The 14,908-nt window shown below is 41.8% G+C and overlaps 1 protein-coding gene across 1 annotated transcript in view; it reads right to left on the bottom strand.

Moving 5' to 3' along the window:
• LOC309552542 (uncharacterized protein) overlaps nucleotides 1-14,908 on the bottom strand; it is a 126,466-nt gene that overhangs the window by 40,390 nt on the left and 71,168 nt on the right. The window contains exon 9 of the mRNA XM_082253496.1: nucleotides 3,858-3,961. Coding sequence (XP_082109622.1) covers nucleotides 3,858-3,961 — 104 coding nt within the window. The remainder of the gene's footprint in view (nucleotides 1-3,857; nucleotides 3,962-14,908) is intronic.

Raw genomic sequence — 14,908 nt, 5'->3', positions numbered from 1 at the left:
CAATTAAAGAGAAAAAACACACGTCGAACTTAACAAACAAGCAAAAGCAAGCCCTCCAGGAACTTAGAAATAATGATGACATCATCATCAAACCCTCAGACAAGGGAGGAAATGTAGTCATCATGAACAAAGAAAAATATAAACACATGTGTCATACAATATTGTCGAATACTAAATGCTACAAGAAGATCCTTCCCATAATGACAAAATCCTATGAAGAAATTTTCTACTCCAAAATCGACAATGCATTCAAGAATGGCATCATCTCCCAAACATTGTGGGAATATATCAGAACACCGCATCCAAGAATCCCCACACTATACGCCCTACCGAAACTACACAAGAACCTGCATGATCCACCGGGAAGACCTATCATCTCGGGAAATGGAAGCATTTCAGAATCTATGAGCAGGATCATAGACAGATACTTACGCCCTCATGTCAAAGAACTACCTTCATATACCCAAGATACCCTTCATCTCCTGAGGATACTCAACGACATCACTGTTCCAGAAGAAACTTACCTAATCACTATAGACGTCGAATCATTATACAACAACATACCCCACACCAAAGGACTACAGGCAGTTGAAAACATACTTCATTGCCATAGTGAACGAGACCAAAACTTCAATAAATTCATCATTGACATGCTGGATTATATACTCAACCACAACATCTTCACCTTTGGTGGCAACTACTACATCCAAACATGTGGGGTAGCCATGGGAACCAGCTGCGCCCCATCTTATGCCAATATCTACCTAGGCTCATGGGAGCAAGAATTTTTATCAAACGAGGCAAACACCATCTACACTGACAAAATCCTTATATGGCAAAGATATATTGACGATATATTGATTATATGGAATGGACCGGAATACATGATAAAAGACCTATTAACCAAGATGAACCAGAACGAACATAATATGTTCTTCACGATGACCTATAACAAACATCAAGTATCTTTCCTCGACACCTTAATATATAAAGATACTATGGGCAAAATCTCCACCACACTGTTCAGAAAGGATACAGCAGGCAACTCGATTCTCCATGCCTCAAGTTTTCACCCTCAACCTCTAATCAACTCAATACCCTATAGCCAATACTTAAGGCTTAAAAGGAACTGCTCAGATCCAGCAAAATTCCAAATAGAAGCCAATGCACTAACTACTCGACTATCACAAAGAGGCTACACCAAAACATCACTACGCAAGGCCTTTAATCGTGCCAATCAACAAGACAGAGAAACACTGCTCTTTAAAAATAAAAAACCAACTCAAACTGAACCAGATACCCGAATAATCATCAGATTCACTAACGAACACCAGGAAATCAGAAATATCCTCACAAAAAATTGGTCCATCCTCTTGGAAGAACCCAGCACCTCTAAACTCCTACCTCAACATCCACCCATCACCTTCAGAAAAGCCGGCTCGCTACAACAACAATTGGTAAAAAGTGAATTCAAAGAAGGATCCAAAAAAGACCCCTGCAAAACAAAAGGCACGTTCCCCTGCGGGTCCTGTGCCCAATGTTACGTTATTTCCCAAACGATCAATACCATACTACCCAATGGTGACCCATTTCACCCGAAACATTTTTGCAACTGCAAGACCAGGGGAATAGTCTACATGATGACCTGCGAATGCGGGTCCTTCTATATAGGGAAAACCCGACAGGAGTTTGGCAAACGAGTAAGTCAACATCTTCAGACCATGCATGTTGGCAACTTTTATGTCCCACTAGGGAGACACGTAAAAGAATACCACAACTACAAAATGCCTAAAATCAAATTCATGGCCCTGGACAGAATCCACATCCCGCTACGAGGGGGTGATTGGAATAAAACCTTATTGCAATTGGAAATGCGATGGATTTCGCGACTTAAAGCTACTATCCCGCCTGGGTTAAATGAAGCACAAAGCTTCCGTCCTTTTTTACAAGGCTTTTCATCGGGGAAGAAAGATTAAACCCCTACCTAGGACACAGAACCGGCCCTGGAACCCCCAAAAGTATATGCATAATCTCAACTGACATTCCCCCCTCCAAGATTCATACAATTTGCACCCCCGACTCCACTATGGTTCACCATAGACCTTTTTGAATCCCATACAACATCATTGGGCTATTCTACCCAGTATCTTTTACCCAGTATCTTTTAACTGGCTAGACCGACCACAATCTCTCCCTCCGACCCACCCACTTTCTCTCACAGACGTTTCTTCTTAATATATATGCTGCAATTTTCATTTCATTTTATGTCCTAATTAATGTTACAATATTGCAATACGTATTATGTATTTATATGTGATGACACTGTTGCACAGTGCACCATCGCATAATCAAGTTCTTTAACCAGATTGTCCAACTTCCTTTTGCCTCCTTCCCTTAATCTCCAGGAGCTCCCGGCACGGTAAGCCCCGAATCCTCCGGGATCGGGGCATCTGAAACCGATGGGGGGGTCTCTCTACCTTCCTCTATCCCTGTCAGGGATCTCGGCTTCTACTCCGTGTCGGCGGCCACAAAGGCACGTCCGCACGGTTACAAGGGATGCGGTTTCCAGCCTCACGCAGGCGCGCATCACACCGTATCACGGACTCCGCCCATCGGCATCACACAGCGCACGACTGCGCATGCGTGACTGCCCATAAAAGGCCGGGGAACACTGCAATGTCTCAGTCTCTCCCGAACCCAGGGAGGAACACGGACCTTGCAGACAACGGCTGTTCATCACTTTGTGCACAGGAATCGTCTCCAAACGGACTAAGATCCTGCAACGGTTACTTTACCATTCAGGAACCAACCAAAATGTAAGTTTAGATTTGGTAGGAGACTTATTATATCTCCTAAACCAAACCTAACTTTTTCCCAACATTTTATGTACCTACTATCATCGGCATGTAATTAAGTCTATACACCTATAATTACAGACGATTACTATCAATGTGGGAATTTCCCTAACCTCAACCACATAGGACCCTGGGACCAGACATGCTACCCAAGAAGTAATTATCACTATTATATTTATGAGCAAATCTCTGTATACCCAATTCCTTTCTAAAATCGCCATTTTCTCACCAACACAGCACACTGTTCCTGTAGCACCTGGAGAAACTTTGGGGAGGCAATACCCTAAGAAGTGGACAAATATGTATGTTCAACCATACTTTATATCAATTGTTTTTGAATCACCATGATATCATGATTTGATATTTATATATATTTATTCTCAATTATTCTCAGAATCGGTGACACATCCTTGATAAAGGCCTTGATAGGCCGAAACATGTCGGATTACCGATCAGGTCCCCTCTCTGCACCAATCCCTGTCCTTTGACAAGAGGAACTGCAGAGCTGGACCTATCCACGATACTTTCAAGTCACGTACTTATCACATGTAACACAACCTATATTTCCTCTTCACCTGCACAATGGGACTTTACCCATATATTCACTCCTCTGTTGTATATAAATACACTGTATAATAAATTTTATTTTATTTACTACTGCATACCTCCTTTACTCCTGCCCTTAAAATCCCATACCTGACCTGAGGCATCACAACCTACACAATATTCGTGAGAAGAAAAGGCCATCATTTTTATTTGGGTACAGCGTTGCCACCCAATTGTCAGTTAAAGTAACACAGTGCCGTATCACAAAAAATGGCCTGGTCACGAAGGGGGGGTAAATGTTCCAGAGGTCAAGTGGTTAAGCTGTCTGCACATAGTAAATAGTCCTGTTCACAATAAGCCTGTTCAGTACATTCATTCTAGATTTAGAACTAATACTATTCTAACTTGAGTTGGAGTTTGTATTAAACAAGTTTATATATATTTTATATACTGTACCATATTTGACTTTCCAGGCATTCCATTCTTGGTCAAGGAAGCGTGAAGAAGACACACAAATGATGACAGCGGACAAAACCAGGAGGAACTTATCCAAATGCATCCTAAATGTAAAATATTTACAGGCAAATTACAACCAAAATGCTAATTGTGTTTTCAATATGAACTGGCACTAACATATTCAAACTCTACATATATGTCAGTATTTTCTTATTGGATTGAACTAATATTTGAATATACTTTATGGTTGATGAACCCCATCCATGCTCCAGTTCCTGTGTATTGTGGCAGAGCAAATATATTGCTTTTGTTTGCATAGGTTACTGAGGGACCCTATCAAGCATTATTTGTATGTAAAATAGCAACAAAACATAATATACTGCATTTTAAAAAAATGGAGTTGGTATACAATATCTCATAAAAGTGAGTACAGCCCTCACATTTTTGTAAATATTTTATTATACCTTTTCATGTGACAACACTGAAGAAATGACACTTTGCTACAATGTAAAGTAATGAGTGTACAGCTTGTATAACAGTGTAAATTTGCTGTCCCCTCAAAATAACTCAGCACACAGCCATTAATGTCTAAATCGCTGGCAACAAAAGTGAGTACACCCCTATGTGAAAAAGGTCTCAAGTGTGAATGGGGAGCAGGCGTGGTAAATTTGGTGTAATCACTCTCACGCTCTCATGCTGGTCACTGGAAGTTTAACATGGCAACTCACAGCAAAGAACTCAATGAGGATCTAAAAAAAGAATTGTTGCTCTACATAAAGATGGCCTAGGCTATAAGAAGATTGCTAAGACCCTGAAACTGAGCTGCAGCACAGTGGACAAGACCATGCAGGTTACACTCAGAACAGGCCTTGCCATGGTCGACCAAAGAAGTTGAATGCACATGCTCAGCGTCATATCCAGAGGTTGTCTTTGGGAAATAGATGTATAAATGCTGCCAGCATTGCAGCAGAGCTTGAAGGGGTGGAGGGGTCAGCCTATCAGTGCTCTAATCATACGCTGCACACTGCATTAAATTGGTCTGCTTGGCTGTCATCCCAGAAGGAAACCTCTTCGAAGATGATGCACAAAAAAACCCGCAAACAGCTTGCTGAAGACAAGCAGACTAAGGACACAGATTACTGGAACCATGTCCTGTGGTCTGATGAGACCAAGATAAACTTATTTAGTTCAGATGGTGTCAAGCGTGTGTGGAGGCAATCAGGTGAAGAGTACAAAGACAAGTCTGTCTTGCCTACAGTCAAGCATGGTGGTGGGAGTGTCATGGTTTGGGGCTGCATGAGTGCTACCGTCACTGGGGAGCTACAGTTCATGGAGAAAACCATGAATGCCAACATGTACTGTGACATACTGAAGCAGAGCATGATCCCCTCCCTTCGGAGACTGGGCCGCAAGGCAGTATTGCAACATAATAACAACCTCCAAGACGACCAATGCCTTGCTAAAGAAGCTGAGGGTAAAGGTAATGGACTGGTCACGCATGTCTCCAGAACTAAACCCTATTGAGCATCTGTGGGGCATACTCAAATGGAAGGTGGATATTAGAGACCTTGCGCTCCTCCACCTTCCATTTGAGGAAGGTGGAGGAGCGCAAGGTCTCTAACATCCACCAGCTCCATGATGATGTCATGGAGGAGTGGAAGAGGACTCCAGTGGCAACCTGTGAAGCTCTGGCAAACTCCATGCCCAAGAGGGTTAAGGCAGTGCTGGAAAATAATGGTGGACACACAAAATATTGACACTTTGGGCCCAATTTGGACATTTTTACTTAGGGGTGTACTCACTTTTGTTGCCAGCGGTTTACACATTAATGGCTGTGTGTTGAGTTATTTTGAGGGGACAGCACATTTACACTGTTATACATGCTGTACACTCACTACTTTACATTGTAGCAAAGTGTCATTTCTTCAGTGTTGTCACATGAAAAGATATAATAAAATATTTACAAAAATGTGAGGGGTGTACTCACTTTTGTGAGATACTGTATGTCCTGTCTGGAGCACTTGCACAAGTTTGTAAATTTTTTTATTCTCTATGTGTTTTATGTACTGCAAGGCCTCATGAACACTGTGCTCCTCTTCTAATATGCATGTAAACACCTATGTGTGCATTCTATGGGGTTAATTTACTTAAACTGGAGAGTGCAAAATCAGGTGCAACTCTGCATAGTATCCAATCAGCTTCCAGCTTTTTTTTGACATAGCTTAATTGAACAAGCTGACGTTAGAAGCTCATTGGCTGCCATGCACCGCTGCACCAGTTTTAGCCCTCTCCAATTTTAGTAAATCAACCCCATAGGTCAACATATAAGTGCATTTACAGGCTGTAAAAGTGGCATTTTGTTAAGTTCAGTGCATGAGTCTTTTAAGATACCAAGTTAAGGCTTTGGGGTGGATTTACTAAAGGCATATAGGCTGTTCAACTTGCAAGGGATGTTACATTTTGCATGGGTCTAATTGCCTTTAGTAAATGAACCCCTCTGTTAGAAGTTGAAACCTCTTTCAACAGAACCCTGGATGGCAGTAAAATATATAAAAATATTGGACACACCTAAAATTACAGACTTTTCTAAAAAAAAACAAAAACAAATTGAGTAATATATATATATTTTTAATTTTACAAAAGCAAAGCAATATGATGTAGACACATTTACAACTGCACTAGATATGAACCTTAGAATTTGCATTAATAGAACAAAACATTATTGTCAACTTGATTTGACAATCAAGTTGTCATACAGTAGGCTGTACTTTTCAATGGAAGTTGCCCCTGAGCTTAGTGAATGCGGTGAAGTTTCACTTTGCACAGAATACCCAATCACATGCAAGTAAAAAAACAGTCCCACAGTGTCTGAAGTGAACCCAAAATAATAATATGAGTTGATTTACTAAAGGCAATTAGAGTGTTCCCATTGCTTCCCTTAGGGAAGTTGCATATTGCAAGGGAATTTTTCCCAGAGTTTGCGGATGTCTGTCATCAAATCATGTGTAAGCAAAATGGTTGCTTTTTTATTTTCTTTGTACATGATTGTTTTTATTCGCAAAGGTAAATTATACATCATTCACTAAGCTGTGGAGAAATCCCCTTGCCAAGTGCAACTTCCCTTGCAAAGTGAACAGCCTATTTGCCTTCAGGAAATTATTATTATTATTATAAAGGATTTATATAGCGCCAACAGTTTGCGCAGTGCTTTACAATGTGGGGGGAAGACAATACAGTTACAGTACAGTTCAATACAGGAGGAATCAGAGGGCCCTGCTCATTAGAGCTTACAATCGAGAAGGGAGGGTCAAATGAAACAAAAGGCAGTAACTGAGGGGGATGGATAAAATGGAGGTATATTTGTTAGGTGTGGGTAGGATAGGCTTCTCTGAAGAGGAGGGTTTTTAGAGATCGCCTAAAAGCTAATAGAGTAGGAGATAATTGGACAGATAAGGGTAAGGAGTTCCATAGGATTGGAGAGGCTCTGGTAAAGTCCTGGGGGTGAGCATGGGAGGAGGTGACAAGGGAGCTAGAGAGCAGGAGGTTCTGAGAGGAACGAAGAGAGCGATTAGGTTGGTATTTTGAGACTAGGCTAGTGATGTAGTTGGGGGCTAAGCTTTGGATGGCTTTGTAAGATGTTGTTAGTATTTTGAATTTGATTCGTTGGGTGAGTGGAAGCCAGTGGAGGGCTTGACAGAGAGGAGCGGCGGATACTGAGCGATTGGCAATATGGATGAGTCTGGCGTTAGCATTCTTGATAGATTGAAGGGGGGATAGCCTGTGTAGAGGTAAGCCAATGAGAAGGGAATTGCAGTAGTCGAGGCGCGAGATGACCAGGGAGTGAACTAAGAGCGTTGCTGTGTCTTTGGTTAGAAAGGGGCGTATTTTGGAGATGTTGCGGAGGTTAAGGCGGCATGATTTGGACAGCAATTGGATCTGGGGCTTGAAGGAGAGTTCAGAGTCCGGAACAACACCTAGGACCTTGACTTGCGGGGATTGGCTGATAGTAATTCCATCAATATTGACAGAGAGATCAGGGGAATGGGCGCGTGGTGGAGGAAAAACTATTCGCTTGATTTTGGATGGATTGAGTTTGAGGAAGTGGTGTGACATCCAGACCGATATATCAGAAAGTAAATTAGTGATACATGCGGAGACTGAGGGAGAGAGCTGAGTGGTGGATAAATAGATTTGGGTATCATCAGCGTAGAGATGGTATAGGAAGCCGTGGGAGGCTATCAGCTGACCCAGAGAGAAGGTGTAGATTGAAAATAGGAGGAGTGCAAGAACAGAGCCTTGGGGGACCCCGGCAGAGAAGGGAAGAGGAGAGGAGGAGGTATTATTGTAAGTAATGCTAAAGGTGCGGTTGGATAGGTAGGAAGAGAACCAGTGAAGAGTACAGTCACGGAGACCAAAGGCATGGAGTTTTTTGAGGAGGAGAGGATGGTCAACCGTATCAAAGGCAGCAGAAAGCTCCAGGTGGAGGAGTACAGAATAGTGCCCATTGATTTTGGCTGTTAGTAGATCATTTGTCAGTTTTAGGAGAGCAGTTTCCGTGTAGTGTTGAGGCCGAAATCCAGACTGAATGGGATCAAAGAGGCTATTCTCGGCAAGGTGGTCACACAGTTGATTGTAGACCAGACGTTCAAGGAGTTTGGACAAAAAGGGGAGCAAGGAAATCGGGCGTAGGTTGTTAAGATCGGTTGGATCCAGTAAGGGCTTTTTAAGTATGGAGCTGACTAGTGCATGTTTTAGAGAGTTGGGGAAGATACCAGAGGAGAGGGAGAGATTGACAATGTGGGTTAGAGAGCATAGAATAGGGCCAGAGGGTGAACATAGCATTTGCGAGGGAACAGGATCCAGGGGGCAGGTGGTTAAGTGGACATTGGCAAGTAGTTTAGCAACCTCGTCTATAGTGGTGGGGTTGAATGAGGGAAGTAGTGATCGCACCTGTGGGCATGAAGCGTAAAGCATATCAAGGTATCTGAAAAGCAAGGATCTCCTTATGGATTGTATCAATCTTTTGTTTGAAGTGGTTGGCAATCTCCTGGGCAGTGAGTGAATCAGTGGGTGGAGGCAGTGGAGGACGGGGTAGAGAATTAAAGGTAGAGAAGAGTTGCTGGGGGCGAGATGACAAGTTGTTAATGAGAGTGACAAAATAGGTCTGCTTGGCAGTGTGGAGATTGGTATTGTATTTTTGGAGGGCAGATTTATATTGGTTGAAATCTTGCTGAGACTTAGTCTTACGTCATAGGCGCTAAAGAGCACGGCTATTCTTTTTCAGACTTCTAGTGTTATCTGTTTGCCAAGGTTGAAGGGGTCGGGGCCTGATTCCGTGTGTAGTGAGGGGGGCCAGTGTGTCCAGGGAGGCTAAGAGTGAAGCATTGTAGACAGAAGTGGCTAGGTTGGTGCAGGACAGGGGTGTGATTTTGTCATAGAGGTGGTCGGTAGCAGAGTAGAGAAGAGAAGGGTTGAGATGGCATAGGTTTCTGCGGGTAACTGTAAGGTAGCTGGAGGGAGAGGAGGTGGAGGAGAGGGAGAGAGTGAAACTAATAAGGTAGTGATCAGAGAGAGGGAAAGGATTGTTTGAAAGGTTGTGCGGAGTGCATAGGTGGGAGAAAACAAGGTCAAGAATATTACCTTCAAAGTGAGTAGAAGCATGTATCCATTGCTTCAGGTCAAAGGAGGAAGTTAGACTGAGAAGTTTGGAAGTGGTAGGAGTGTTAGTATTATAAGGGATGTTGAAGTCGCCGAGAATGATTGTTGGGATTTCGGAAGAGAGAAACCCTAGGCTTGCCTAGGACCTAATGTTAGAATTGAATAAGGGTTACCGCTTGTACTTAGATACATCCACATATTGAGAATTTATTTTTTTTCATTGAAAACTGATATTTAAAGTGATTGTAAACATTTTTTTTTTTTTTTAAACAAACATGCCTGTACTTACCTGCTTTGTGCAATGGTTTTGCACAGAGCAGCCCCGATCCTCTGCTTCTAGGGTTCCCTGCCGACGTTCCAGTCCCCATCATCTTTATTGGGTGCCCCCACGGAAAGCATCCATGCGGGAATCGCTCCCGAGTTCCGCTGCTGCCTACATTGACATAGACAGCGGGACTTGGCCCCACTCCTGTGTCACAGCTTTTGATTGACAGCAATGGAAGCCAATGGCTCCTGCTGCTATCAATCTTTCCAATGAGGAGAGAGACAGCAACTGGAGCCGCTGTGCTTGTGCACATCGCTGGATCGGATTGGGCTTAGCTAAGTAAAAGGGGAGGGGGAGTCTGGGGGGAGCTGCAGCACAGAAGGTTTTTTTACCCTAATGCATTCTAAACCTTAAGGCTTTATAACCACTTTAAGTGACGAGTAGTTTGTGAACTAACATTTTGCCTTGGTTATCTTTTGAAGATGGCAGACCGCTGTTCTGTCTCCACGTGGAGCGATTGCGGGTGCCTGGCAGACATCGTGGCCACCGGACCCGCTGATTGGCTCCCCCTGTAGCCAATCGGTGCATGTGGGCACCTCCAGAGGCACACACACGCCCCCACTAGCGGTCCCACAAAGCGACGTGCAGGTATGACGTTTCGCGGGACAGAGCCAACCTGCTGAAGGAAAACTACAGTGGCTGGTCGGGAAGCAGTTAAGCAATTGACCCCTAGCTAATATGTAGAAATTGAAAGCTGAGAGCTGAAGTATTTACAGCTCAACTCTAGTCAATACCTTTTCAATTGTGGATGGAATGAGGAATTGAGCGCCATCTTGATCCAGCGATGTCCACGTGTGCCTCGGCCATCTGGGGCTCTCTCTCCTGATTGGCTGATATGCAGCAGCAGCACCATTGGCTCCCACTGCTATCAATTAAACTCAGAAAGCCAATGAGGAACAGAATTTAAACAGAATTTAAATTTAACCCTTCCCCACTACTGTATGCTAAAAAAAACCCTACATTTTTGGCTGGAGTTGGGCTATAAGGTCCAATGAACAGAGATAATATTGTTTACGCTGCTGTGAAAAAGTCACTTTAGCTGATCATAGATGGGTTGTTTTTTTTTTTCCATTCATTCAACCAGCAGGCTGAACAAAGAGAACAAACAGATTCCTCCATCCAGACAAGCATCAGTGGATAGAGGAAACCCCCTGCTAAGACATTGTATTCTGACAACAGTATTTGTCTGTCGTCAGAATACACTGACCTATACGCTGCAGCCGCTGATTGAGAAAAGTCTTCCGACATTCCCATTTGACAGAAGTCAATCGTTAGAACAACTTTTGTCAAACATGGATGGCCACACATGGATTAAAATACATTCAGTTTCTGCTGAGTCAGCCGAATTTTGATCCATCCATGGCCATCTTTAGATTGCAGAAAACAATCTCTTACAGGGAGTTGTACTCAGAATGGAATTTCTCAATAATAACTCAGAATTCCATTATTTTCAAATAACTCACATTTTATCCAATTTAAATTTAGAATTGTGTTCAGCAATTAAATACTTACTTCCTCTTTAAAAAAAGATATATGGACATTTATAATTGGATATTAATTGGATAACAACACATGTTAGAACTGTTCAGCTTTAAAGCATTTCTAACCCTAAAACATGTAGCTAACCAGTGCTTGAGCTGCCATTGTTGTCACCCAAGCTACCTTTGTTCATCTTCATTACATGGCCCTAGGTGGTAGTAGTTTACATAAGAAAAATAGGAATGTTTGTTCTTTCTTTACATCTCACAGGAAGTGACAAGGACATTGCATTTCTGATATATAACAGATATTTTCAATACTTGCTGAAAATGCTCTTAGGCTAAAAAATTAAAAGTAATACAGCCACCAAATCTTAGCTGCAATATTTAAAAATATGTTTTTTTTTCACATTTATGTATATTTTTAAGAGTCAGCAAGCACTGAACTGTAATAATTTTGTGTTAAAAGACGTAGGTCATTTTTGTAGTGCCAGGTGTCCTCTGGCACCCAAGATTAGGTGCCAAGGAATGCCTGACTTTTTTAATTTGGCCCAATAAAAAAAAAAGAAGGAAATGACAATGCTAATAAAAATAATCAGGGTTAACATTATAACTACAAATTTTAGGGTAAAAATAATCAGCTTTAACTACAATTTTTTTCAGTGAATCATTTTTCTGGGAAAAAGCTTTTTTTGTAATTTGGCATTACATAAATGAAGGAGTGCAAACGTAAACAGCTTACATACAAACAAAAAAAAAAAAAAAATCAGCAAAAAAAAGTAGGAAAGAAAGAAGTAAAACAATTATTAGGGTTCACAAAGGGGTATTAAGTAGCTAAGACATGCTGTTTAATTAGTTAATTAGTTTAATTCGTTTTTTTTTTTTTTTTTTACTTACACATAAAAGCAATTCTTGAATGAAAGCTACAGTAGTTTACATTCATTTAGGAATGAATTTTAGGAACATGGAACAATTCCAAATGAGTTATAGGGTTTGCCCAGCATGATGTATTATCTATGCATCCAATGTAATGGGCACTTCTGCCAGCATAAATGTATGTATTGCTAGAATTGTAATTCCTGATAATTTCTACTCACATGTTGGTAGTGAATAATGAATAATCTTAACTAGAAAAAAATAAAAATTTCAGTTGGTATCTAATTATTTGTTGTGGGTAACTGTGAAATGTTTCTTCAAGCCTTTGTATACAGTATTAGTATTGAAGGTACCTCATAATAATTATTGATTAAAATCTATCTATTGCCAAAACCTTTTTTTCTTTTTGTAGGTAGGGAATGGTTAGCACCCCTGTCAATTTTGATTTGACTCTTTTTATCCTGTTGGAGGGATTTCTCTTCACGTCCTGTCCTGGAGACACAGCAGGATGCAAGATGACATTGCTCCAAGCTGAGATCAAATCTCCTCTTAGGCCGCCCATACACGGTGCAAATTTCTTTCCTGCAACCAAATTCACCCAATTCCCCCCTCAACACAGACAGCGTTGACAGGGGAATCAGCAATTGTCTTCTCCCAGCCAGGGGACAGGGGCAAGTGGGGGAAGTTGTCCCTGCCAAGAGAAGGCAGTGATGATTGCTAGCGATAATTGCAAGAGAATTCGGCAGGCTGGGTGTACCCAAGTTGATCAATGGATCAGCTTGGTACATTCAGCCTGTCCATTATTTGGTTTGAATCATGTATGGTCTGCCTTAGACAATATTCACCGGAATAGGTGCTTCCATTGGAAGATCTACCCTCACATCTTGTTTCAATGATAGCTGTAAAGTTTTGCATTTCCTATCATTTTCTCTTCCAGGGTAGATTGTGGAGGTGACTCTACCCAGCAGGGACACAGACTTTCCCCACACTATCTATAATAAAAATAAAACTTTTGGCTTTACATACACTTTAGTATTTTTTTCTTTATACTGGCAGTAGAATTCTTTATGGTCTGGCTTTACAGAATAAATGTATACATCTATTAGCCATTTATACTATAGTTCATTTGTTATAAGACAGTGCTTACCTGAATGATTTGAGTTAGGAAGTGAGCTCTGATATAAGCCATGGATATCCCCATCTATATATGGGCTATAAATTTTCCAGTGGCATTATAATTATCGCTGAATCATCCCACAATGGTCCTCAGTAGAATCTGATAACTGCCAACAGTAGGATAGCTAATGTCTTGTGATATTTCATCACATATCAGAAACCAGGATAAAAAAAAAACACAAGAGAATGTGTATTTTTATTACTTATCTATAATTTATTGTACATGGATAAAAAGATATGTAAAATAAACTGTTCTTAAAACAGTTAAATTAATTTAGCTATTAAAGCAGTTTTTTTATAGAAAAAAATAACATGGAGATATATTGAGAATTCTTGTGTGGATATTGGAAATATTGCTAACATTATAAAGAATATATAGTTGTATAGTACAGTGGTTCTCAATTCCGGTCCTCGGGACCCACTAACAGGCCAGATTTTAAGTATTACCTTGGGGGATGCAGACTAGAATACCACAATCACTGAGCAGCAAATGAGATCACCTGTGATGTAATTTAGCTATCTTGCAAACCTGGCCTGTTGGTGGGTCCCGAGGACCGGAGTTGAGAACCACTGGTATAGTAGAATAAGAGCCATTTACAGATAGATTAAAATTATTGTAATTATTAAGGCTATTTTTTTATTTTTTTTTTTTAATTAACAAACGTGTTATGCTTATCTGCTCTGTGCAATGGTTTTGCACAGAACTGTCACGATCCTCTTCTTCCTCCATCATTGCTCCTGGCTCCTCCTCTTCTTGGTGTGCCACTATATGAAGCCACTACCTATTGTGGCACACCTGCATGCTCACACGCTCTGTCTCTAAGACACACAGACACTGGCCCGGCCCTTCTTCCTGCTCCCCCTTTACTGGGTGGCTCCCGCTGCTGTGTCTGAGTCAGTAAGGAGGGAGAGAGCCGAGTGAGCCTCTGCTCTCCTGCACATTGCTGGATAGAGATTGGGCTCAGCTCAGGTAAGTATAAGGAGGGGGGAGGGAAGGGGGCTGCATGCAGAAGGTTTTTTTCATAGTTTGTTATACAATTTTGCAAACAGTTAATTTTTCTCCTTCACAGATGTGTGCTGATGAGGCTGCACTGATGGGCACTGATAGGCTGCACTGATAGGCACTGAGGAGACTGCACTGATGGGCACTGTTGGGCTCTGATAGGGGGCACTGATGGGCAGCACTGAAGAGCACTTATAGGTGGCACTAGAATGGGGTACTGATGAGGCGTCACTAATTGGCACTGATAGGTGGCTCTGATGGGCACTGATAGGTGACACTGATAGACACTGGTAGAGAGCACTGATGGGCACTGATGGGCGGCACTGATATGTGACACTGATGAGGAGGCACTGACGGGCACTGATTGGCAGCCACTGATTGGCAGCACTGATGGGCACTGATTGGCAGCACTAATGGCCACTGATTGGGAGCACTGATGGGCACTGTTGAGGCTGCACTGATAATCAGGACACTAATCAGTGTCCTGATTATCATTGTAGATGTCCCTTTCACACAAGCTGGTTATTGGCTCTCC

This window comes from Pelophylax lessonae (assembly GCF_965119305.1).
Source record: "Pelophylax lessonae genome assembly, chromosome: 4".
NCBI classification, from domain to species: domain Eukaryota; kingdom Metazoa; phylum Chordata; class Amphibia; order Anura; family Ranidae; genus Pelophylax; species Pelophylax lessonae.
This window is presented reverse-complemented; position numbering and strand designations above follow the sequence as displayed.